At 45.2% G+C, this 24,447-nt stretch overlaps 2 protein-coding genes and 1 long non-coding RNA gene across 4 annotated transcripts; 2 read left to right on the forward strand and 1 right to left on the reverse strand.

Annotated features, from left to right (window-relative positions):
* Positions 1-889: 889 nt before the first annotated feature.
* Positions 890-9,189, forward strand: map1lc3a (microtubule-associated protein 1 light chain 3 alpha). The gene is made up of 4 exons (XM_031735731.2): positions 890-1,069; positions 3,971-4,026; positions 5,037-5,143; positions 7,606-9,189. The coding sequence occupies exons 1-4, from the start codon at positions 1,030-1,032 to the stop codon at positions 7,769-7,771; spliced, it is 369 nt and encodes a 122-aa protein (XP_031591591.1). The 5' UTR covers positions 890-1,029; the 3' UTR covers positions 7,772-9,189.
* Positions 9,190-11,911: 2,722 nt separating this feature from the next.
* eif6 (eukaryotic translation initiation factor 6) lies at positions 11,912-18,820 on the reverse strand. Of its 2 annotated transcripts, none has more exons than XM_031735728.2 (7): positions 18,687-18,820; positions 16,473-16,622; positions 15,466-15,551; positions 15,136-15,311; positions 12,949-13,125; positions 12,684-12,868; positions 11,912-12,506 (listed from the first exon to the last, which is right to left on the reverse strand). In XM_031735728.2, exons 2-7 carry the CDS (start codon positions 16,577-16,579, stop codon positions 12,497-12,499), a joined length of 741 nt encoding a protein of 246 aa, XP_031591588.1. In that variant the 5' UTR covers positions 16,580-16,622; positions 18,687-18,820; the 3' UTR covers positions 11,912-12,496. The 2 variants fall into 2 exon arrangements, with proteins under 2 accessions (XP_031591588.1, XP_031591587.1); XM_031735727.2 differs by lacking the exon at positions 18,687-18,820 and adding an exon at positions 16,870-17,022.
* LOC116317065 lies at positions 18,792-24,123 on the forward strand. The gene is made up of 3 exons (XR_004199221.2): positions 18,792-18,929; positions 23,437-23,561; positions 23,800-24,123. It is a non-coding gene; the product is annotated as an uncharacterized LOC116317065 (long non-coding RNA).
* The last annotated feature ends 324 nt before the right edge of the window (positions 24,124-24,447 follow it).

The raw sequence follows: 24,447 nt of genomic DNA on the forward strand, positions 1-24,447 counted from the left end.
TCATTTATTGTAGATCAGGAGATATTCAGTGTTTAAATTAGAAACAACATTCTGAAAATGTTCCACAGTTTTTATTTGTATTCCCAAACATATTACTTATCTGTTGCCAGTGAATCACAGACATGCTAAATGTTCCTCCAGCTGTGTTTTTAGCACTGCTCACTTTTCCAGCCTTTCATTGCCCATCTCCCATGGGCGAATAAAATATGAGTTTATGAGATCTGCAAATGATTGCATTCGTTATTTCAAATTTACGTTTTATTCAATTTAATTTTTTTTAAATTGGGGTTTTACATTAAAACTTTAGTAAAGTACTTGTATTACATTCCACTACAGCTCATATCTCGTTAATTCTCCCAATAACACTCAGTTTTGCCTTCCTGTCTTTATAAACAGTCAACAAAGGCAGAAAGTACAAACAAAGTAAAAACATCCAAAAATAACAGCAAATGAACACAAAATATTCATAATCAAAACATGGAAGATGATACACAAAATGATCATAGAAGGAGAAAAATGGATAAAATCAACACAGCTGATGAAAAGTACAGAGAAAATGTCTATGAACACAAACAAAACCATCAGAGTTCACTGGGACACCCCATCCCCCACCTTGTACCAGTTCATTTAAAACAAACCTAGGAACGCCCCTGCTGAAGCAAAACACAGCCTGACATTACAGCTGATTCACGAACCTTTCATCATTTCCTCTCAGTACAAAATGAAGACGCTGCTGTGTCTGTTAAACTCTGAATCACCGTGTGAATCACGGGCTTGGGTGTATAACTGGTTAAACTTTGCACTTCTGTTAACGTGAATGTAAAGCTGCTCTCTGGGTTCAGGGATCGATGCACGGCCCCTTTAAATGCAGCGGGTGACGTCAGAGGCTCGGTTTACTGTCTTTGTTTGTCCGGAGCTGTTTTGGCTTCAGACGAACCAGAGACTCGAACCGAAGAGACGGACCTGCGCTGCTTGCTGTAACGATTGCGTTATTCATTAGTGTATAACAGATTAATAACCGGGACCGAGATGCCGTCCGACAGACCCTTCAAACAAAGGAGGACATTTGGTAAGAAAGCCCCGGGGAAGGTGTTATTTACCTGGCTTAAGTGCCTGCAAACAGCCGCTGAGCTGCTAGCCCGTTAGCCGCCTAGCTCAGCTCTTTGTATTTAGAGTGCAGACAAACGGTGTCGGTGCTGGGTTACTGTAACTGCTACAAGTGTCCGGGAGCCAGGGTAGGTAGGCTAACAGAGTATTTCTTTTAGTGGCGAATCAAAGGTGAAAATCCCGTTTTTACTGTGTGAGGCAGCATCCTCCGGGCCGAGAGGTGTTAAAGGGCCATCTGGGTCACTGTCCGGCTAGCTCGCAGCCAGCTAGGCCTCCGTTTACACGGCCGGATCATCTCACTGATCTGTGTTTGCTGAAAGGAAAAACAACATGTGCTGACACATTATCCCAATACACGTGTTCAGCGATTTATGTTGAAATATGAGGTCGAGAGACAGCCCCCCAGAGCCGGGCAGGGAGGAGCCCGGAGTCGGGCTCGTTGCATAATCTTTCCATTTACAGAGAAGCAGCAGAGATGCAAGAAACGCTGCATTCACCGCCTTCTGCTCTGTGCTTATAACCTGCTTTCAGCCGCTCTTGTAGACCTGTGCGTGCTGTTTGTTTAGCAGCTGTTTGCATTGTGTCACACTGACACACATTACAGACGAGTTACACAACAGGGGACATGTTTACCACACTTGGAGTTACTATAATACGCTTTCCAGTTCACTTTTATTCATATAGCACCAGTTCATGTTGGGGTTCTGGGGGTGTTTACCCTAACAATCAGATGATCTCCTGTGAACTGCACTTGACGACGGTGGGGAGAATGAACACCCATTTAATGGGAAGATGCCATTGTCAGGGACAAGCAGCCATCTGCCTCCACCTTTTGAAGGAGGGCAAAACAAACCACAGAAGAGAAAACAGCCAGTCGTCTGTTTATTGCAGCAGATACAACGTTTTCAAAAGACTCACACAGCAAATATTTAAACGCTTCATTAAAAAGTCGCTCTCGGACGACTAAGATTTCAGTGTAAACATTAGTGAAGACGGGCGTAGCGACTGCACCATCATAAATCCTGTTATGAAGCCCTGAGCTGAGCGTGTGCCCCGTCGCCATCTTGTTTGGATTGAGCCTATCAACAGGAAAGAGTTTACTGAGGGGCCGTTTTCCCATGAACCTCTTCAAATCTCCAACCAGATTAGTCGCCCTCTGCTAGCCATAAAAAAAAGGATGGATCATTGTTTCAGCATCTTCTTCCTGAAATTTGATGGTAGACGAAGAAAGAAGAAGACGTGATTAATAAAGACAGACTTCAGCCTTGGTTGTATTCAGTTGCCAACACAGACGGCTGGAAGCACAACGGCTGAGTAATCATTCCTGTTGTGCCGCTGCCTGGGGTGCATGGTAGTTGGTGCATTGTAATGCAAATTCTCTGTGGACAAGTCTTCACGATCACAAAAAAAATCAACAATCACCGTCTGATAGCAAAATTTCTTTCACTTCTGTCCTCGTGGACGTGAAAAGTATAATCAAGGCTGTGACGAGCAGACAGATGGTTCAGGGTCACCTGCTCCAGCCCTAACCTCATAAAGCTTATCAGAAAGGAAAATGTGAAGCCTGATCTTAGAAGTGGGAGGTGTGACTCTCTCCAGGAGCCCAGTGAGGACGAATATTTCTGAATATTTAGATTCAAACTGAAGACAGGTGTTCTTGCAGAACCTGGAGCAGGACTGTAGCTGGCTCCCAATAAACACCTCCACACTGAAACAAAGGAGCCATTCACACTCAGCTGCTGCTGCTCTGAGCCACCTGAGCTTTGAACCCGACCAGTATTTGAAAAAGGAAAAGCAGTTTTTCTGAAATAGGCCAGTAGGAGGTTCAGAGAGGGCAGCATGCTGTAAAATTAGATAGTGAGGCAGTAAAAAGAAAAAAGAAAAAAACATTGCAAAGCTTAAATGGGTACTGAAAGGAAGCCTGCGGAGGATTAAAGGAGACGTTTAACATAATAATGATATGCAAAGCTGTGAAGAGATGCAAACTTCAGAGCTCTGCCTCGAAAAGAGAAAAGACTTAGTGTGGAAGAAGAGGGGGAAATACACAAAGAGACTGATGTTAATTAGCCACGTCGTTAAACAGATCCTCTCTGACTACACCTAGTTTACTATCATGTCATTTTTTTTCATCACTTTTAAGAAGCTTTAACCAATCTTTAGCTGAAAAGTGACTAAAATGATCATTCAGTCAGTTGACTGTGTAGTTCACTGACTAATTGTTGCAGCTGTGTGGGTGAATGGATCTCTGCACTGCACTAAACAGCTCCGTGATCTCTGTATGCAATCACACATCACACCAGAAATGAAACGTTACAATAGCCACAGCTGCCCTGGGGCGCACTGACAGAGGCGAGGCTGCCGGACACTGGCGCCACCGGGCCCTCTGACCACCACCAGTAGGCAACGGGTGAAGCGTCTTGCCCAAGGACACAACGACCAAGACTGTCGGAGCTGGGGCTCGAACCGGCAACCTTCCGATTACAAGACGAACGGCCACGATCGCCCTTCATAAAAGCTCATACTGAGCGGTAACCAGCTGCCCCACTGGTGAAGTCACCATCATGGCCACAGCATCCTTGGTGAGCTCAGCGCAGCAGCACATTAAGCAGGTTCTGGTTAAACTGACCCTACAGAGGTGACGGATGGCTCCTGTCACCAGCGGGTGGAGCTGGAGTCTGTCTGATTACAGGACTCGAGACATCATCCACCTGTCCAGCCTCACTGTAGGGAAGCAGACATGAAGTCAGAGTTAGCTGGTTGTCATTGGCTGGACTTTCAAAATAAGAACGAGGATGGTTCCTCTTTCGACCGAACAAGAAATGAACTTTCTGTTTTTGTGACCATTTGTGTCTTTTGTCCACAGCTGACCGGTGCAAAGAGGTCCAGCAGATCCGTGAGCAGCACCCCAACAAGATCCCCGTAAGCTGCTTCACACCTAATCACACCACACTTCACTGAGCTTTGTTAGTGGGAATAAAGATGATTCCACTGGGATGAACCGGAGGTTACCAGAGTGCAGGAAGCAGAGGTTGGAGTGTCTGAAAGCAGCAAATCAAACCAGTCTCCAGTTCAGAGGGATCGATGTGATGCTTTGGTCCACAGTTGACCTTGTACTAAGAATGTCTTCCAGTCAGAGATTATATATAAAGATCTAGATCATATTTCCCAGAACAGGTTTTAATCTAACATAGAGTTTTGTTAATTTTGTCTTTGTGAGCTAAAATTTCAGATGTGACTTTAAATAATTACCTCAAAGTCTTACAGCTCACTGACTCCCTGTGTAGTTACACATTTGTGTGCTGTTATATTTCCATACAGCAGGAAAAAAGCCAGAAAATCAGGTTTCAACCACAGACTGTACATAAAAGATGGGCATCATTAACATCATCTCACCTGTTGTTGAGTCCTATTTCAGAAACTTCAAAGCAGAGTGTTTTCCATCTTAACTGTCTGGAAGCAAAGTGCAACTGTTGTTTACAAAACATCGTGTTTTATTTTGACAGACTTGAGGCTAGCAAGTGCGACACACGAACTCACCGAGACAGTTTACTGAGGTCACAGAGAGAGGAAGCTCAGGGATGTTTTCCCTCATAGACTTTTATACAATCAGACTTTTTGCAAACAGGGGAGTCGCCCTCTGCTGGCCATTAGAAAGAACATGTTAAAATGTCCGAGACGCTCACACTCATGGCTGTGCGGGTAATCGCTCCAACAGATCATCCAAGAAGTCTGAGGTTCAGTTCAAATATGGCCACTTGTAGTTTTAAAGAACATGGCATCAGCTAAAATGCTAAAATCAAGCCTACAGAGCAGAAGTTAAACCAACCACAAACTTCATGGTGGCTGTGTGCATCTTTTGTATACAGTCTATGTTTGTAGGGCAGAGTCTTTGTCTTAGTGACACTCGTCTGTGTGCTTTGTGCCTGCAGGTGATCATTGAACGGTATAAGGGAGAGAAACAGCTGCCCGTTTTGGACAAGACCAAGTTCCTGGTACCGGACCACGTCAACATGAGCGAGCTGGTCAAAATCATCAGGTAAGCAGAGCTGCACCAGCACTGCAGGTTATTAGCTGGCATGTGTGCATCTGTGTGTGTGTGTGTGTGTGTGCAGCTGTCAGTGAGCGTGCATTGTAGTCTGTAGTCTTTAAAATACATTTACTGCAGTTTCAAGTCGGTGGATGTGGCACAGTTCGGTTTGCCTGATGAGGAGGAGAGGCTCACCTTGCATCCAGCCACAGAATAACGGGCCAATAAATTAAAATTTTTACAGTCCAGCAGTAAAGACATATAATAAACTATAATATGTCTGTGGTTTGTGAGGCCACTGGTGATAATTATCATCCAAATGCTGAGGAGGCAGAAATAAGATGGTACTTATTTTTTTTTTTAAATGCGAATCAGCCATAAGAGTTAATTAGCTGTAGGTCCGTCGTGCATCAGTGGATTTACAGATGGTCAGCGTGCTGGAGTTTGTACAAGATGAAAGCGTTGGCTGAGGGTGGAAAATGAAAGAGGAGGGAGGTGAAAAATAATAATGCAGACGTGTTCCTGGATTCAACATCCTCAGTGTTTAGAAAAAGCGAAAGCTCCGTCAGAGTTTCTAATGAAGCAGGATTCAGTTAACAGTGCTGGACACTAAGCACACGTTTGTGTTTCAGCCTCGGTGTGAGACAAAGCTCCTGTCAAGGGTGCAGTGTACTCCACCCAGGACAAGGTCACCAGGATCTCACCCTGGAGCCACAGCTGGGTGTAGCCTAAAGAAGACTTGGTGCACCCCTGTGGGCCCACCACCCACGGGGGGCGCTGTAGGGGTTTGGTGCAGCGGGGAGGTCCTAGCTTTGGTATAAATAGTAAATATAAATAAATACACAAAAACTAAACAGATGACCTCGTCTGAGACTCTGCTCAGGAAACAACGGCTCTTCATTTCGCTGTAACGTTGTGCTGCCCGAAGCCCCGCAGATGATGACAGGTCCAACACAGGAACAGCATATAGCCTGTTGATTTTCAAAATAAGAGTCTGCAGCCTAAAAGCTCTGCTGGGGAAACACTTCCAGTGTGATGTGAAGCTGTGCAAAGGACTGAGCAGAACAGTCAGATGGGTTCATCAAAGAGCCAGAAGCCACAGATGAGAGATAACAGCTGATTACCTGCAGCTCAGATGTGTGAAGCTGCTCCTGATGCAGACTGAGTCTTTGCAGGTTATTCTGTTTGTTTGATTAAAGAGTCTTGGAAATGATAACCAGCAAGTTTGACTAATAATTCAATAACTGGTGACTTTTATGAACAAAAGTAAATCTTAAAAATAATCAGCGGATGAATCGATGGTGAAAGTGATCTGTGGTTCAGCCTTTACGGTGAATCGGCTGCTGCTTGTTGATTAAAAGCTCTAAACGAACATAAAAGGATATTAAAATCAATACACAGAGAGACGGGCGGCCGATGTAAGACCTTTAGAAAAATGCGCTCGCTCATCCCGGACCTGCTCAGGACTCACGTGATCGACTTCTCAATCAATTCTAAGTGATTTTAGGCTCTCTTTATTTTGAGCTTAGCGGATGGGAGAGGAAGGCGGGGTTTAAAGTGTGTGCCCGGCAGCTGTGGTCGTGTCATTCAGAGGCCAGAATGAGACTTATTGTTTCTGTTTTTAAAACTCTTCAGCCTGGAGTTTGATGGAGTTTCCTTTATAGACATTATTTCATTCTTATTTTATCTACATATGTACGGGTCACATGTACGGGTCACGCTCCGTACATATGGAATATGTAACAATAGTCTCGATGTGATAGAGGACAACATTTACACGTTTTACACTGTGATGCCTCGTACATCATGTCAGGAACCCAAACACAACCTGCGGCTGACCAGGTGGTGTGCTCAGCATCAGTTACCATGGTGATTTAGCCAGGTAAAAGGAGAGCCACTTTCATGAAACAGAAATCTCTGACCTCGGCATCGCTCACCGAGCCATTAACCGCGCTCCGTAGTACGACCCTCTGAACCCTCAGTCTCTATGAAACTGCAGCAGGAGGCGCTGCCACAGCTGGAAAAAAAACAGTCATGTGTTAGAAAACCCACAGTGATCATTTCATCTCCCAGTTTCACTTCTATTCCTACTGCAGAGGTGAACCCACACCCACTGGTTACACCTCTGTGACCCACTGCAGGGCTGAAGGATATGTCAGTTGCAGGAGTTCAGATAACTGATTTTATCTCCAGCTTGACCTTAAACAGTGAAGTGATGGGTGGATGAATTTTCCACTTCACTGTTAACGCTCATAATTCAGCCTTGAAAAGCTGAGCTGACTGTTGATGTTTCCTTTAAAGTCTGACTGGTTTTTTACAGTTTTGTGAAACCTTTTCCTTTTTTTATAAATCTATGACCTGATTCGTCTGTTGTACCTCTGTCTTAACAAACTGAGTTTATCCCGCGTGATAGAGAGTGTTGGCGATCTTGGTAGCAGCAGCACCATAATGCTCCTTTCTCCCTCCTCCAGGCGCCGGCTGCAGCTGAACCCCACGCAGGCCTTCTTCCTGCTGGTCAACCAGCACAGCATGGTGTCGGTGTCTACGCCCATCTCTGAGATCTACGAGCAGGAGAGAGACGAGGACGGCTTCCTCTACATGGTCTACGCCTCGCAGGAGACCTTCGGCCGCTGCTAGGGAGGGAGAGCGGGGACGTCCTCGGGTGCTGTGAGAGAAGAAAGGCGGATGACCAGAAACTCCGCCTCCACCCTCTCGAGCAGCAGCGCCTCTTCTCCCCCACCCCCCTCTCTTTCTCTCTGTCGTAGTCGAGCACCTTCTTCACTTTGGTCAGTCAGTAGCTCCGAAATCCAGAGAATATCCTGTGTCTCCGTCAAAAAAATCAGATCGGATTTTCCTCCCTTCTTCTGTTGGCCCCGCACAGGCTGAGTTCTCTTATTTTGAAAGGGTGACACAAACCGACTAGTGATTATGAAGTTTTTAAACGATGTCTCGATGATGCGTGATTGATTAACCGATTGGTTTTTCCTCCGTGACACTACACACGTATCAAACTTGAAACCAGGCAGGCGGAGGTCAGGGTGTAGCCTGAAGGAGTCAAAGCTTATCAGTGCATCAGCAGATGTGAAAGCTAAAAGATTAGAGTCTGAGAAATTTCATTTTTTCCTGTTTAAACTCATTTTGAATCGTTTTTTTTGTTGTTTGAAACCTAGTTTAGTTTGTGTTTGTAGCTCCGACTTTGTTTCCTGTCAGCCGAAGCTCAGCGCGCGCCGCCCTGCCGCTGGCCAACCATCGGCTGACAATCGGGCTCAAAATTACTGTGATCCTCATCGAGCTGTTAGCATTTACAGTAATTTTCCATGTGCAATATTTCTCCTGACACTAACGCTGAAAAACACTCGCCGTTCATATCGTCTGTCTTCATTCACGACCCCGTAAGCACAACGGCGCGAGGTCACGAAGACACTCAGTAGGGTTTGTTTGACGGGAGGGACGACATGACGGGAGGCTTTTATGCTTTTATTTTGACAAGCTGAGGCGCTGCACTGCGGCGGCCGGCGGCGCCTCCTCCCTGTAAGAACACCACGGTAGCATTCACATAATAAATGTATTTAATGTAGGATCTGAATGAGCTTCTTTTGCACATCGATTAATACAAATATATAAAAAAAGACTTGGTGTAGGTTTTTTTAGTAATTGCTGTATAACAACTCTCTTTTTGTATCTGCTCCTCGTTTCCGTCTTTAACAGGAATTCACAGACAAAAAAAGGTCTGCACTACAAACCTGCATGTTTATTTTCCTTTTTTTATAAATGTTTGTTGATTTTAAGCTCTGGATGTGATTGTATTGTTTCAGTTTAGTCCTTTTTGATGTCTCCCAAACCAAAAACTGAAAGTAAGTGAAAATATGTTTGAAACTGAAAAAAAAAAGACCCGTGTTCATATAAACGATCGTATATTCGAGCTGTATTACAGAGTGTGTGTTTCTTTAGGCTTTCTGACGTTGTCACTGTACTGAGGGTGTACATAGATGCGTTGCTACAACCTAATTCAAATTGTTTGCCAATAAATAAATAAAAAGTTGCCTTTAAAATGATGACTCGGCTTTTTCTGCTTTGTTGTGTGAAGTCACTGTTAGAGGTCAGCTGACTGCGATGGTGTTCAGAGGCAAGACTATAAAAACTGTTTTTGGACACCAAACTATGGACCTGACTGTAGCAATACATAATGAGACGACCCTCCTTTAAAGGTTTTTGCGATAGTTGTGGGTCACTTTCTCAGGCGGTAGAACTCACCTGCAGGTCCTGGATGGTCCTGGGTTGTGTTGCATGACTTGCATGTTTGACTTCGCCCCAGAGTCTCTCCAGCGAGTGTGAAGGATCGACTCGGCCGTGTGCTTTGGATCAGTGTCACCGCTACGTGCAGCTTTCAGGCCCGAGGACTGCGACTCGTCCATCGGTAGTTTCTGATAACATGCTGCACCTCCCTGCTTTGTTCCAGGCTGTGCTGACTCATCTCATTTTTTACAGTTTGACCCTAAAGTTCAGTTCTGGTCTTGTCACTTTGGTGCAGAAGTTTCGGAGGCTCGTCTTGTGCGGGTCTTGAAACCATCTCGCTGCTTTCGTGCTGTGAAATCTGTTTCACCTGAAGGAGCCTGAGAGGTTTTCTTTGCGTTCTGGCAGAAACATCAGTACTCTGTCGTCTGACTGTGTTTACTCTGACTCTGGTTTGGTGTCAGCAGGACTACTCATCCTCCACTCCTTCGTCAGACACTGAACTCTACTTTTCACACTCTTTCTCTTGATTTTTACAGTTCATCTCGTGAAGCTCTTTTCTTGTCTCCTGGCTCAGCAGCCACTGACTATTTACACAGAAGCACCATTTATAATGAAAGCTGTCACAGGTGTGGAAAGTTACCCTTAATAGTCAATTAATCCTGACATGTCTGACTCCCAGCCATCCTCAAGCAAACATCCACAAAGGACTAAAACCACATTTCATCTCTGTCATTTTAAAATAGTTCCTAAAAACCTGTTTTCACCTGCTTTGAGTAAGTTGTTGGACTACTCCAGAGTCTGGGGACAACAGCAGAGGCTCCCCTGTGGTATATAATGGAGCTGATGCACCAAACTGAGGCTTTAAAAACACATATTCTCTGTTTTACAGACAGAGCAGCTGAGCTCAGACAGGAGAGACGTGCTGTCTTTGCTTTGTACCAGATTTCTAAAAGTGAAAGAAAACTCGACAAAAGTGTCAGCGGTTATTTGTGACAGAAGGAGAGGAACAAGAGTGAAAAGGAAGGTTTAAAGATGGTGGTGAGCTGTTCACCGAGCAGCATGGATCAGAAATGAGTCCATCACAGGGACAGCTCAGAGAGGCTGAGAGGGTTTGGACATGTGCAGAGGGAGGGTGGATATGATGGACAAAGGAGGATGAAGATGGAGCTGCCAGGCAGGAGGAGAAGAAGACCTCAGACAAGATTCTTGGATGCAGTGAAGAAGGACATGCAAGAGGGTCAGTGCGATGGAGGAGCTGAGACAGGACGAGGTGGAGGCAGATGAATCGGTGTGGTGCCCTCCTCGTTTCAGAGCCTCCTTTAAAGCGATGTTTACATCTTACATCTACACAGCTGTGATGTCATGGCGCTCATTAGGACCACTTATGTTTGAATTCAGAGCAGTTTCGGTGAAACACTGACATCGTTAGATGAAGTTCTCAAGAAACTTGACACTTTTAGGAGTGATGCAACAGAATCGTCTGAAACATTTTGTTTGGCTGAAAAAGAGTTTTTAACATTCATCCTCTCACAGATGAGCAGCAGGTAAAAACCTCATTAAACCATCTGCACAACTAAAGAGAGACAAGTGGGAAAAACACATCATCACTAAATAACAGCAAACCACTGATAATGATAATAAACTTTTAAAGATGTCACCATTAAGCCTGCAGGGGCTCTGTACAGAGGCAAGTTCCCACCTGAGCATCTCTAAGTCAGAATTCATACTGTGAACTTTCCCAGAGGCTCAAAAAAGCTGGGAAAAACTAACCACTCTGCACTTTGAGGTCCTCTTACTCAGTTTTCATATTATGAAGGGAACGTTGTGCATGGCTTCATTAGACGTGCTGAAAGAGCTGCAAAGGGTCACCACAGCAGGTAGCTCCATGTTTGATGCAGCAGATTTTTACACCAGATGCTCTTCCTGACAGAAATCCCACAGGATTCGTCTCCGCCTGGGATCGAACCAGGTGAATGTGTAAACCTCTACAAAATAGAAATATATCATAGAATAACAATGAGCTGGCTCTGAGGGTTCAGCCTGGACAGGCTTACTGACCCTACAGTCAGTCTGCTGCTGCAGGTATATGCTCCTCAGGTCAGGATTCACCAAAGCTCCTGAAAACTTCAGAGAATAAAAGGAAAAAAACTGCATAAATGAACATTGTTGAGAAACCTTTGTGTGTTGTAGCAAGTCCAAGTATCCAAGAAGCAATCATTGTGCAGAAATACAATCTAGCCCTCATTTCCTGTTGGAGCCAATCTGGTCCAAACTGAGGGTGGAGTCCCTCCTTAGGGTCACCAGTTTCATTTTAGAGGGAAAAGCTTTGACTTCTTGGAGCTTTCCCCTCTAAAACACACCGTTACTTCACTTCGGTGGACTCCAGGAGCCTGCTGGCAGGAAGCTGCACATCATCTTCCTACAAACCTCTTATGGAGGTTTTCCAGCTGTGAGCTCTGCGTGAGGTCAATCCGGACTGTTGTGGGAGTTTTTGAAGTTTGATTAATGTCAAAAGGAGAAACAGAAAAAGCAGCAAACAGATAAAAAGATGACAGGCTTTATTTTTTTATACAAGACACACAAGACATTTTTAAGAAACTTCCTCCGTGTCTAGTTTGTCTCGTCACGCAGTCTGAGGAAGAACATCCATCCCTGCAGGAGCGTTTCCTGTGTTTGTTAATTACACTGGGTTCTCATCATTACTGTCAGTATCAAATAACTTCAGAGTAAGTAAGTGAGCCGTACACAGAAACACGTCATACAAATTTGTTCTGACTGACTTTAAGAGACTAATCGAGCCGTTCTGTACCTGAAGCATCAGGGTCAATAATCACATCCAGTACAGATGCACATCGTCACTGTGTAACCACAGGGTTAATATTTCTGCATTATTTCTCTCTCCGCCCGTCCGCGTTCCTGTGAGGTGGGTGAAACCGTTTCAGCTGCCAGGATGTTTTACTCTACCCGGGAAGAAGGTGTTGGAAGTACGAAAGGAGAAACAGAAGGAGGCTGTGGTGAAAGGGAGTCGTGTTGTGTGGAAGGAGAAGTTTGAGGTGGAGAAATGAAGTCCGGCGGCAGAGCTTCAGGCAGCAGAGCTCCTCGATGGCAGGAAAACGGGAGGCGGGTCTACGCCATGCTGATGGGACACAGAGCAGAGCGGAGGAAGGTCAGACTACAAGGTTGAGCTCCAGAATCAGAGTACGGTTACTGTCCCTCAGAGGCAGGAACGGCTGCAGGCAGTGATCCTGCTGCAAGCCCGCAGGACCAGCCCTCGCTGTCGTGTTGCATCAGTACAGGTGTGTTTGTGCGTTACCTGTCGATCAGCGAGTCCCTCATGCTGGTGGCGATGGTGGAGGGCTGTGCCGTGTCGCCGAGTCTGAACACGCTCTCGATGACCGACAGCTCCGTGCTGGTCGTGTCCAGGCCACAGAACGCGCACCAGTCATTGACCACCATCCCCGCTGCGATGACCTCGCTGCCCCGGTTCACCGTGCCCGCCTGAACAGGAAGTTAGTGACAAAAATTACAATGTGTCTCGTACTGTCGAGTTCACGTGACGGCGTGCAGGCTGTACTCACCACCAGGGGCACCTGCAGCAGCGACGACAGCTCATCCTGATCTTCTATCGACGTCTTCGGGTGGACGAGGCCTCCCTGGTTGCTGAACGCGCAGTACGAGCCAACGAGGACCTGCTCCGCTATCGTCTGACGGAAAACCTCCACCTTCAGCGTGTCCGCCAGGATCTCCTCTGTCTCCTGGGAACAGAGTGAGTGTCAACATGAACCCGGGGAGAACCATACCGAGCTGCTCTCACAGCCACACATCATTTTATTTTATCCAGCTGGCTCAAATAAAAGCTGCCAAATTAGCTTAAACCCACAACACCCGGCGCTGTTCGCTCTCAAGCTCGGTTTAGTTTTTATTTAAAGTTCGACATAAAACTCTGGCTGTAGCCCTCTTTGGTTTTAGATCCTCTGATCTCACTGCTCTATTATCGGATCTCTCCCTGTACAAACACAGTGTGAGCAGCACACAAGCAGCTTTCAGGTGCATTACCTCCACCTTCTGACAGCTGTAGCACATTACACCCCATCAGGCTGCTAAAAACAAGGGAAACCAGTTTTTACAGGTTACAATATCTGAAAAAATCTGGTCTCTCCTGGGTTTTCAGCACAGCTGACACTTTTTAGGTCCTGTTATGTCCCCTTGTACTCGTGCGTCTGCAACAGGAAGTGGATCACCTCCAGGGTGTCCAAGTGTTGATTCCTCAACTTATTTTCATTTGTGCAAAGCGCATGAAGTTGCACGGGGACAAATACGGTGAGTGGCCAAAGTCAGCGAGGGCTGTGAAACAGCTCCTGCACTCTTTCAGGTCACATGCCTCAGATGTCTCTCTCTCACTTCATTTATAGCCCAGACGTCCGCCCTCCAGAAACCAAACTACATGATGTACAGCAGCGGTCCCCAACCTGTTTTGTGCCACAGACCGGTTTAATGTCAGACAATATTTTCACGGACCGGCCTTTAAGGTGTGGCGGATAAATACAACAAAATAAAACGATACGACCGAGACAAAAACGGTGGTATTTTGTAAATATAATAATAAACATGAATTCACTGTGTAATTGTGTAACTTTATTAGCAGCGTCCTCCTGAAATGCACCAACAACATTGAGAGTAACATCCTCCTCTCTGCTCCTTAATGCTCTCTGGTCGCTATGGTAACGCGTAAATATTTCTTTCAAAATAAGACAACTACAACACAGGAAAAGACCCAGGGAAACCGAATTAACAACAAAAATCCCGAAAACCATAAATGTCACACCGGAGCCTCAACTCTCGCGGCCCGGTACCAAACGACTCACAGACCGGTACCGGTCCGTGGCCCGGGGATTGGGGACCGCTGATGCAGACCTCAGTAAATGTGATGGTTTCTGACTGTGTCTGAAGCTCTGAGTCAGTCTTCACTCCATTTCACTCAGTGTGGAAGAACATAAAGCCCAAACAGCACACAATGATAACGGCACGCTGTCATCTTGAGTCGATGGTGTAAACACAGAGGACCGATAAAACATGACGAGCGTCCTCCTGCTCTCCCTCCTCAGCCGAAATCTTCAGGTTTGGAAACTTTTGACTCTTTCTGTGAAATCTGCTCAGAGCCAAACGAGGATCCTCGATATGAAGCAGAGGAAGATGTTTGTGCACAGCCTGAGCTGTGGGAGGCGGGACTTCCACTGAGAGAGCTAAAAATAGCCGCCCGGCTGTTAACTGAGAACCTCAGACTGCACATCAGCTAAATTTCAGTCAAGTTTTTTTCTTTTTTAAATGAACATCTGCTCGACTATTTTGGTCAGGACTGAAATGATGATTATCCAAGTTGGAAAAATTTGTGAAATTTTGAAAAGAGAAGAAATTCAGTTTTAATCAAATTAATTTATTTAAACTTTAATTCTAAATCTAAAAGTCGTTTAGTGAACTAAACGTGTTGCAGTCTGGCAGGTGGTGACTTTTAAGGAAGAGGATGAGCTGAAGACTATTTTGAGTACAGTGTCTGTAGAATAAATGCACATTGAAACATTAAAACAGAAACAGCCTGAAAAAGTATCTAAGTGAACTGAAAGAGGTTGTTAGAAGCTTCACAGCTGAGTACAGAAGAGTTTCATATTTTACTTCACTAATTTAAGTAAAACATGAATTATTCCACCCAAACAAAATGATGTAACCCTCAGAATAGCCGAGGGATGGGGTGCGTTTGATCGTCTCACCCTGTCGAGGTCGGGATGGACCAGCGCGACGTAGTCATTGCAGGCGATGACGTTACCAAGCGCGGACAGCCTCTCCTCGACTCTCTGGATCCTCACGGCGTCTGGGAGGCAGTTTCTGATGTGCTGCAGCTCCTGGTCTGTCGTGTTGTTGGGAACCAGGAGGCCGTGACGATTTCCTGAACAAACGGGACAAACGGGAACGAGTCGAGTGAGTCTGACCACAGCAGCCTGACCACAGAGGAGTGCGATGGCCATGTTTAAAGATGAAGGTAGGCGGTGCTGTGTTGTGAAGGATGGATACACTGCACACATTTATCCAGCTTTACTCACCCACGCACATCCTCCCGATGATGCGACAGCCTGCTATGGAAGCGTGAACCACCGGGATGGTTTCTGACAGCTCCCCTTCGAACACACTGCACACACAACATCGGATTACTTCCAACAAACAAGGAAAATATACGTCAACAACAGCAAAGAGAAAGTTATCAGTTAATACGATCAGTATCCAGGAACAAGAGGCTTCCACTTTGTTGGATTTTCATCTCTGCTTTTTGCAGATGCTGTGGCTCTGTCGGTGGCCTCCAGCTCACACTGGAGCGTTAGCTGCAGAGTGTGAAGCAACAGAAACGAGAATCGGCACCTCCAAGTCTGAGGCCACAGTCCTCAGCAAGAAAAGGGTGAAGTGCCTATTCTGGGTAAGGAAGGAGTTACTGCCCCAACTGGAGGAGTTTAAGTATTTCTGGGTCTTCACACGTGCGAGGGAGGAGTGGGAGATGACAGAGGGACTGATGCAGCGTTAGCAGTGTTGTGGATGCTGTACCGGTCTGTTCTGGTGAACAGAAACCTGAGTGTGAAAGTGAAGCTGTTGATTTAGTGCCAGATCTACAACTCCACCCTCACCTACAGGTTCTGGGTAGTGACTGAAAGAATCAGACTGTGGATGAGCTTCCTCTGAAGAGTAAGGCCGCTCCCATAGAGGCAGGCTGAGGAGCTTGGTCAGGGACTCGGAGTAGAGCCGCCATTCCTCCTTATTGAAAGGAGCCAGGTGAGGCATTCTACAGGGAGGAGGCCTGAGGGCGGACCCAGGGAACGCCTAGGTGTTTACCAAAAATGTGATGGATGGATATTACTAACTTTATTATTATAACACAGCTGATTGAGACCGGATCACCTGGACTGACTCACGGTAGCAGGCAACACACCTCATTATAATAAAAGCTGAGGAATGTGACGCAGATTACACCTTGATGACATCATGCTGTAACTTTGGGTCCCAGATGCTAACTTCACCTCAGTGTTGTCAAAGTGTGGCGCTTATTCAAAGGTGAACTCACCTGTAGAAGTTCTCGGAGCCGCCGATGGCCACCAGGCAGTACGTGTTGGTCAGTTTGGCGAAGCAGCCGATCTCATTGTTTTTCTCAAAGGCGGCTCTCACAGCCATGATGAAGACGGAGGAAGAGGTGGATGATTTACCTGTGAAACACCTGAAAACCAGCAGTGACGGTTTAAAGCTCGAAGTCACACCTGTCTGTCTGTTTACCCTGATATTTACGAACACTGACAACCAGCTAACCGGCTAACTAACCGGCTACTTTCCCTCAGGTTAGCTTTCAGACCGGAAACGGTCACATTAAAACGTTTTTAAAATCAAAGGACACCCTAAACGTCACAGGCAGTGACGTCAGTTCTTCAATAACTTGGTAAAATTTACGTGAAAAGAGGAGAAATCACCTGAAACAGACTCGTGGCCTCCAAACATGCGATGTGGTGCCGTCCCTCAACCCCACGTGTTCACTTCCGCTTCGGGGTTAACGTGGTGACGTAAGACGTACCAAATGTTTTTTTTTCACTTTTAAAACAAACACGCGGTTCCCTCTTTAAAAATCTTAAATCTTCGTTATTATTTATTGTCAAGCTGGATTTAAACATATTTTTTATCGTTTCGTTTTTATTTTTTATCTCATTCATAAAGTTTGTCCAAAAACACTGAAGTGTCTCTTTTCGTTCCTGAACGTCCACAAACTGCTGTTTATTAATAATAAACACAATTTATTATTTACTTTTATTCATTGTTTTTGAAAGTGACGATTCGTTTTATTATGGTCCCAATACAAAGCATCCGTTCCTTTATAAATATTGCTAGTTTCTGACCTTTGACCCTAGTTTGACTTTTACCCATTGCTTTTAGTTAAATAGATTAAATAAAGTCCTGTAGAAGTCTTGAAAAGTTTTAGTCGTGTAAAGTTACAATACACTAATGATATAAAACTGGAATACATGCACAAAACTGCGTGTTTTGTGAGATATCAAACATAATAATCATAATTGTCTTTTTTAACTTTAAAAGAATTTTATTGTCATTTAAATGAAATGTATGCAGAGTCTGTTTAGTGTGGACCCTTCTCCCCATCCCATGATGAGCAGCTGTGTTTATATAGAAACAAAATCAAATCATGTCACTTATTCATTTCTGACACTATTTTTAAACTATTACACATTCAGGGTTTTTTTTTTATTTTTATTTTTTACTTCTTATTAATAATCTTTATTAATAATATTGATAATCTGAAATGAAGGTGTTCTTCCCTCTAAGTTATTTATTTATTTTCTTATTGTATTTCCTCGCGTGTTTCTGGAGTGATCAGCTGATTGGATCCTCCCGTTTTTCCAGCAGGTTTTTACACAGTGTCTATGTGCCTGCGAGCGCGTGCACGAGCCCAGGAGGAGGCGGTAACTTGAAAAAAAAAATCTTTAAACCGTTTTTTATTCCTCAACAACCTGCATAGCAACCGCCATCCTCCTCCTCCTCCGTCCTCGTGCTGCCCCATGGTTTGCTCTCTCAGCCTATCACGTCGGCCTCTCGGCGTGACGTCTTGTTTTGGTGACACTTTCATTAGCTCGCCACCTGCGTGACGTCACAGCAGCAGGTTGGGAGAGAGGGGGGTGGGGTGGGTTACCAGGGCGGAGGGGGCAAAGAGCGGCAGAAAGAAGTGAGAGATATCACTCCGCCCCAGCGTTAAAGTCCGTTTGTACCTGCGCAGGTGCGCCCAGAGAGGCGTCTGCCTGATGCGGTGCACAGACTGGATTTATACTGTCATCTTCATGTGGAGTGTTTCCAAAGGTTTCCTCACAGAAACACACAAACATCCGAGGACCTGTTACAGCAAACGACCCACCTCATCTTTACTATGGAACTCTGAAGGGCTGAATAAACATACCCACACAGACATTATTAGAAGAGTTTAAAGAGCTTTTTCCTGTTTATGAATATAAGTTTCTATTTTCACTTGTTTTGCATCTGATTTTTCACCTTTTTCGTCTGGAGTTTTACTGCTGTGATCATTAAGTATCTGATGGCAGTTGTTGTTGGCATGTCCTTGTCATAAATTCAAATATTTGTCTATTTTTCATCACTCTGGTCTCTTTGTGGTCATTTTGCAGAAACCTTTTGTTCTTTACAGTTGTTTGTGTTTTGTGTGTTCAGCTGGGTCTATTTTTTTCTCGTTATTTGTATCTTTGATCACAACAATACGTTTTCTGTCTTTTACCGTGGAAGTCTATGGGACCGGCTCGCTGCTGCCTCTGCTGGACGTCTGAGGAATTGCAGATTGTGCCACTTCCGCGTTGGCTTGGAGATTTCCGCGGAGTGATCCTTCTTCCTCCATCACGATCTCCGCAGCCTTCACTCAGCCGACACGTCGATCGGGATTCTCTGCCTGGAAACGCCGCAAATCGGAACCGGCGGCCGACACAGACGGAGCGGTCTCGCGGGCTTCGTGGGGGTCGATTAGGTGGGCTAAAATTAATCTGTGCTCCCCGAGCGGCTGTCGGAGCTCCTGTCCTCTCTGCAGGCGGAGCGATCAGATGTAAACATGTTTGCAGGCCGGAGCGGACCCACGGGCCCACACGTGTCACCAACACGGAGTTAGATAGCCTGAAATACGCGTGATCCCCTCATAGCGGGTGACACACGAGGCTTAAACAGTCAGGACATGTTTGGTGTTTGTAATGAGGAGCAGGCCGTGGAGGTCTGATGAGGCACAGCTGCAGAGACACAAACAAACACGCTGCTGGTTCCGGGGTTGTCCTCTGAGACTCCGCCCACATCTGCACAGGTGTTCCTGTAGAAGAAAAACATGAACCCTGCACACATGGGCGTGGTCCTTGAGTGCGCGCGCCTTTAGTTTTCATGCATCTTTTCCACCACCAGCCTGTTTTTTAAGTCTATTTGTTGTCATTCAAGTCTAATTTTAGACATTTTGAGTGTCTTTGTTCTCGGTTTGTGTCCGTTTGTGCATATTTTGAACCAGTTTTTAATTGTTCCGTGTCCCTGGCACCATTTGTACCAGTTTTAGCCATTTTTAGGCTCTTTGTGGTTGTTTTGCATGCAGTTTAAGTTGTTTTTGCATCTCTTTATACTGACTTAAAGTCTCTGTTGAGGTTTATTTCAGGTCATTTTCAGTTCTTGAGTCATCATTTTTGTTTTTTCTTAGTCATTTGTTTCTGCCTCCCACAGACTTTGAGATAACTGGCAGGCTGATAGTTCAAGTCTGACCTATAGCCAGCATATGTGACTTCATCTGATCATTTACAACATTAAGCAGTTTTAAAATCATAGAACAAACCTTTACTGCAGTATTTCCAGTAGACATCAGAGATTTCTAGTCTTGTTTTTCACAGAAAAGGCTGATGTGGGGCTTTAACCAGTGTATCATGTATCAGCGAATAAAGAAGCTGGAAACATTCAGCACATTTACAGTAAAAATATTAAAGGCGTGGATCTATTACGCATGATGCAGAGTCTAACGTCTGTCAGCTAATGCCACACAGTCCTGGATCGGTGACACCCGTTCATTAGAGCAGAGAGAGAATAAAGCTGAGGCAAACTCACTCTGGCTTTAATCGAATCAGTAATGCAGATAGGCTGTAATTAATCTGCTGCTGAGAGATTATTTATCTTAATTATTTCCTAGTGGGTGGACCCCATTCGTGCCAAAAATCTTTCATTACTGACGGAAAAAAAGCGAGAACTGAAGTCAGCGTGGTTTGTGAGACGGTGTTTGAGTATAACAGCATTCAGAGAGAAGGCCTTCTGTGTAACTTTGGTGTCTTTGTTGTCACTTTGTTCGTTTTTAGTTGTTTTGTAGAAATATTGAGTCTTTTTGCATGTCGTCACAGTCATTTTCAGTCTCTTTGTGGTCTTTTTGCACCTGTTTTGTGCCATTTTCTTCCTTCTTAAGTTGTTTTACAGAAAATCTTTATAGTTTTACTGCCTTCTGAGTCTCTTTTAGTCATTTTATGTCTCCTAGATGTCACTTTGTATCTGTTGTGAGTCCTTTTGTGTTTCTGTCCATTTTTAGTCATTTTGTGCCTCGTGATCATTTTTGTGTCTGTTTTCAGTCAGTTTGCCTCTTTGCGCTCATTGAAAGTCATTTTGTGTTCACCGTTGGTCTCTGTGGAGTTGTCAGATCGGCGGTACCTGCCACAGCGTCACGCTGTTGCAGCCAGCAGCTGCTTTCTGTGGGTCACATGTAGTTTTGTGTTCAGATGGGAGCCCTCAGGCTTTGGAAAAGCCAAATCGGTTTGTCGTGAGCCGAAGAGGGCAGCGGCAGAGATAAGGAGGCGCACAAGTCAAAACAAAACAATATCTGAGAGGAGGGAGCTATTTTTAGCTCGGCTTTCTCTCCGGCTGTGATCCGTGCTGCACAGACAGCCGAGGAGGGAAGCGAGGCGACCGCACTGAATGCTGATGGAGACACTCTGAAGTTCAGCAATGAAACACGTGTCGCTGTGATGAATTTGTTCGGTGCTCGTTTGTCCCATTTTAATGGGACTGCTTTCTGCCATGATTAATTTCTGATCTATTAATGAGAAGAACTTTGGGGGTTGCCAGATTATTTAAAATGCTCATCTTGGCTCGTCTTTCAGGTCAGCTCTGTGATCGATCAGGGAGAGTGCGAATAAAGCCAGTAAACAGATGAATGAATATCTTTATTTATCCAAGAACAAGTATCATGAACCTGTCTTTGTGGTGCTATGCAGTTCACCTAAAAACTCATCTATAGCCAGTGATGAATCAAGTCCAACATGCAGTTTTTCTAAAAGTCACCAGGGGGCGACACCTCTCACCCAGTGAAATAGAAAACTGGGGGGAAACGAGCGTACAGTTCACCTGATCTGTGAGCTCGGTAAAAACTTTCCTCGTGAGTTTCAGATCTTGTTCCTTGAGCTTTTACTGAGCATTTTTTTGTGGTTTAGCTGTAAAAAAGAAATGGAACGTGGCCCCCCCCACCATCACCTGTTGGTTTGTGGCGTCCTAATATGAAGACTCAGGTTGAGCATTTTCCAGTTTGTGTTTTGAAGCCGCATCCTCACTGACCAATGAACATATCCCCAAAACATCTGTTTCTTGGAGTTACCATCATTTAAGAAATGGGCCTTAATGTCTTGGCCTAACTGGAGTCGATGGCTGTTTTGATGGAGGTCGCTGCCATGATGTCACCCGTTGTTTCTGAAGTCACGTTTTGAACTTTTATGACGCGCCTGATGGCTGCAAGCAACTCTTAATATATGCAAAATAAACCAAAGTATACAAATCTCCAGTAAAGACACAGAGATGCAGAAAGAGACAGCTCTTTTTTATCTACTCGGTTCAGATGAAAAGTGTTTGAAACTAAGCCATCAGCATTTTTACTGTTAATACAATCCAGCTGTTCTCTTTCTTCAGTGCTCATCCAGCAGACGATCCTCCTCTGGTGTTAGATTTAGATCTGGAGCAAAGGTGAGGCTCATAATCAACTTTTATGTGAAAATTATCACAAGTTACTGCCTCGGGGTCCGGCCAGAAGGCCACAGCCATTACGCATTTGTGAGGCAGTTAATTTCTTCTTGTTTTACTGCCGCCGTTTCTTCCACTGGCTCGGCGGCAGTGTTAGAGACTCCGTTTGTCTGTGTGCCGTGAATGAAAAGTGTGAAAATATTCAGCAGCATTTTGTTCTCGTTTGTTCCAGAAACGTCCCAGCTGTCCCCGAGCTGGTGCTCACGCGTCTGAGTCTGGACCGTCTGGAGCCGCAGGCCGACCAGTCAGAAGCTGAATGATTAGTTCAGTTGGTTTTTCTCTAAGGATGAATCATAATGAACATCAGCGCTTCTTAATGTTAGGCCTCGATCACACAGACCGGTCTGCAAACATCTGGCAGCCGCCAGTCGTTGCAGCGGTTGCCTTATAGTTTATTTGGGGTGACACCAACCAAAGCAAGCGGGTGGAGGTTCTTGGTACAGCACCATCCTCACTACTGATATTATCCAGCAGCTTCCAGCAACCGTCACCAGCCAGGGCACAAACATCCCAACACTGCTGTGGCTCCACAGGACGTCAGCAGCAGGTGGAGGTGTAGCCACGTAGATGCTGTGTTTTCTGTTAACAGACAGAACCCGCTCGCTCTGGTTCGGCCTTCAGGGGAGAACTACAGAGGAACTCTCAGATCTGAGTGGATGAGACTGCATGATTTATTCAGACTCTCCAAACACCAGCAGCTTCTGTTCAGCCAGTTAATGAACTTACCGGCGTTCATGCTTTTAGCTGATGATGGCGGTGTTTTCTTACTGTTCCAGCACTGACTCGTGTTTTATCGTCAGGGTAACGTCAGGGTAACACGATGCTGAAACTCCCTTCTGGTTATGTGTAATTTCCCAGCATGCATTACACACGGCCGGGAAAGCCTGGGCAGCTCGCGGCGATCGTGTTCAGCAGAGTAAGATGATCCCTCGAGCTGCGTCCGCCGAGCTGATTGTGTTGTGTCTGATTGGATTGGTGTCCTGGACGGGATTAGGGATGTCCGAGCTGATAACCAGGAGTGGCGGTGATGTCTGCCGTCCTCTTCCTCACTATCTGTATCTCTCTTCCTCTCTATCAGGGCCTTTCTATCTCTGTCCTCTCCCTGTCTCATTTCACCCTCCACTACACACATTATGCCGCCTCTTCTGTTTAGATAGAAGAAGAGTTTGTGGGTAACATGCCTTTGACTTTTCTGCTTGACTTTTTCACCCTGCGGTTTCTTTCAGCCTCCCATGTTTCCTATTTATTAACCCCAATTAAATTATGTTTTATTTGAATAGTGAACTGAAGGCACTTTATAATGTAAAACCATATACCACCCGGTCAGGTTTCTCAGGTAGGCTCAGGCAGTCACTGCTCCGTCTTCTCATTCAGCTCTGACTGAAACCAAAAGGTCTTTTTTAATGTTTTCCTTCTGTAAGTCCTTTAACTTCAGCTTACACCTGTGTGTTTTTCCTCAGGCGCGACTCTTTCTCCTGACTGAAGATGGGAAGTGATCAGAGCCATGAGAGGAAGGCTGAAGAGACTGAGAAGGAAACTGAAAAACACGAGCAGTGTGACAAAACCGAGGATGCGACTCCTAAAGGTAAACGCTCGACTCCACGATGGAAGCACAGCGATGTGATGCGTTTTTGTTCTTCTGCATTCACGCCGAGAATCTGGCGTATTTTTAGTAACTGCTGACCTGTAATTATACTGAAAAAAGATTGTTTCCTTTCAGAAGAGGTCGTACTCAGATTTTCATTTTACAGAAGTAAAATGTCACCGCGCAGTGAAATATCATGCAAATTTCAACATTTTAGAAACGTGTTTCTCTTCCACAGAGATGCCAGGAGAGCTGCCCCAGTGCAGGATGGGAAACAGGAGGGTGGACAACATGTGTTTCATGATCTCGTGCACTAACTGGTACTGAACTGGTCCCCGTGTGTTGGGCTCACGATGAAACAGAAGCACACTGGAGGATCTGTCTGCATCTGTGCTGCTAAAACGACAAATGCACCTGACTTCACTTTCCTTAAATTCAAAACCAAGACTAATGATAAAAGGAAGAGATGGAAAAGGATTTCAAACGATGGGTCACAAGATTCGTGGGCTGTGTGGGATGCTTGGATTTCTAGTCATGCCAATAAAGACTGAGCAAAAGTAAAGAAGTGTTGCTCGTCATGCTCTGTGGGCTCAGACAGCTGTGTGAAAACGATCAAAGAGAAGCGAGAGCTGAACAAAGATTGCTCACTTCAGTTACTGATGTTCAAAAAGAATTAGACTAGAAAGGGAAGGAAAGGAGGATGGAAGAGGGAAAGGAAGGAAAGAAAGCAATTGGGAAAGGGAGGGAAGTAAGGAAAGGAGAAGGAAGCAAAAAAAGGAAGAAAACTGACAACGGAAGGAAAGGAAGGAGGAAACAACGGAAACGTGAAAGAAATAAGGGGGTTAGGGAAGAGGCAGGAAGAAAGGAAGGAAGGGAAAATGAATGA

This window comes from Oreochromis aureus, linkage group 5 (assembly GCF_013358895.1).
Source record: "Oreochromis aureus strain Israel breed Guangdong linkage group 5, ZZ_aureus, whole genome shotgun sequence".
Classification (NCBI taxonomy): Eukaryota; Metazoa; Chordata; class Actinopteri; order Cichliformes; family Cichlidae; genus Oreochromis; species Oreochromis aureus.

Excerpts from the sequence above, each read along its gene's own strand:
- map1lc3a (XM_031735731.2), top strand. The coding sequence starts at position 1,030 with ATGCCGTCCGACAGACCCTTCAAACAAAGGAGGACATTTG. Across the intron at positions 1,070-3,970 it reads CAAACAAAGGAGGACATTTG|CTGACCGGTGCAAAGAGGTC; the intron begins GTAAGAAAGCCC and ends TTTTGTCCACAG. Across the intron at positions 4,027-5,036 it reads AGCACCCCAACAAGATCCCC|GTGATCATTGAACGGTATAA; the intron begins GTAAGCTGCTTC and ends TTGTGCCTGCAG.
- eif6 (XM_031735728.2), bottom strand. The coding sequence starts at position 16,579 with ATGGCTGTGAGAGCCGCCTTTGAGAAAAACAATGAGATCGGCTGCTTC. Across the intron at positions 13,126-15,135 it reads TCCATCCCGACCTCGACAGG|GAGACAGAGGAGATCCTGGC; the intron begins GTGAGACGATCA and ends CTCTGTTCCCAG. Across the intron at positions 12,869-12,948 it reads TGCTGCAGGTGCCCCTGGTG|GCGGGCACGGTGAACCGGGG; the intron begins GTGAGTACAGCC and ends CTTCCTGTTCAG.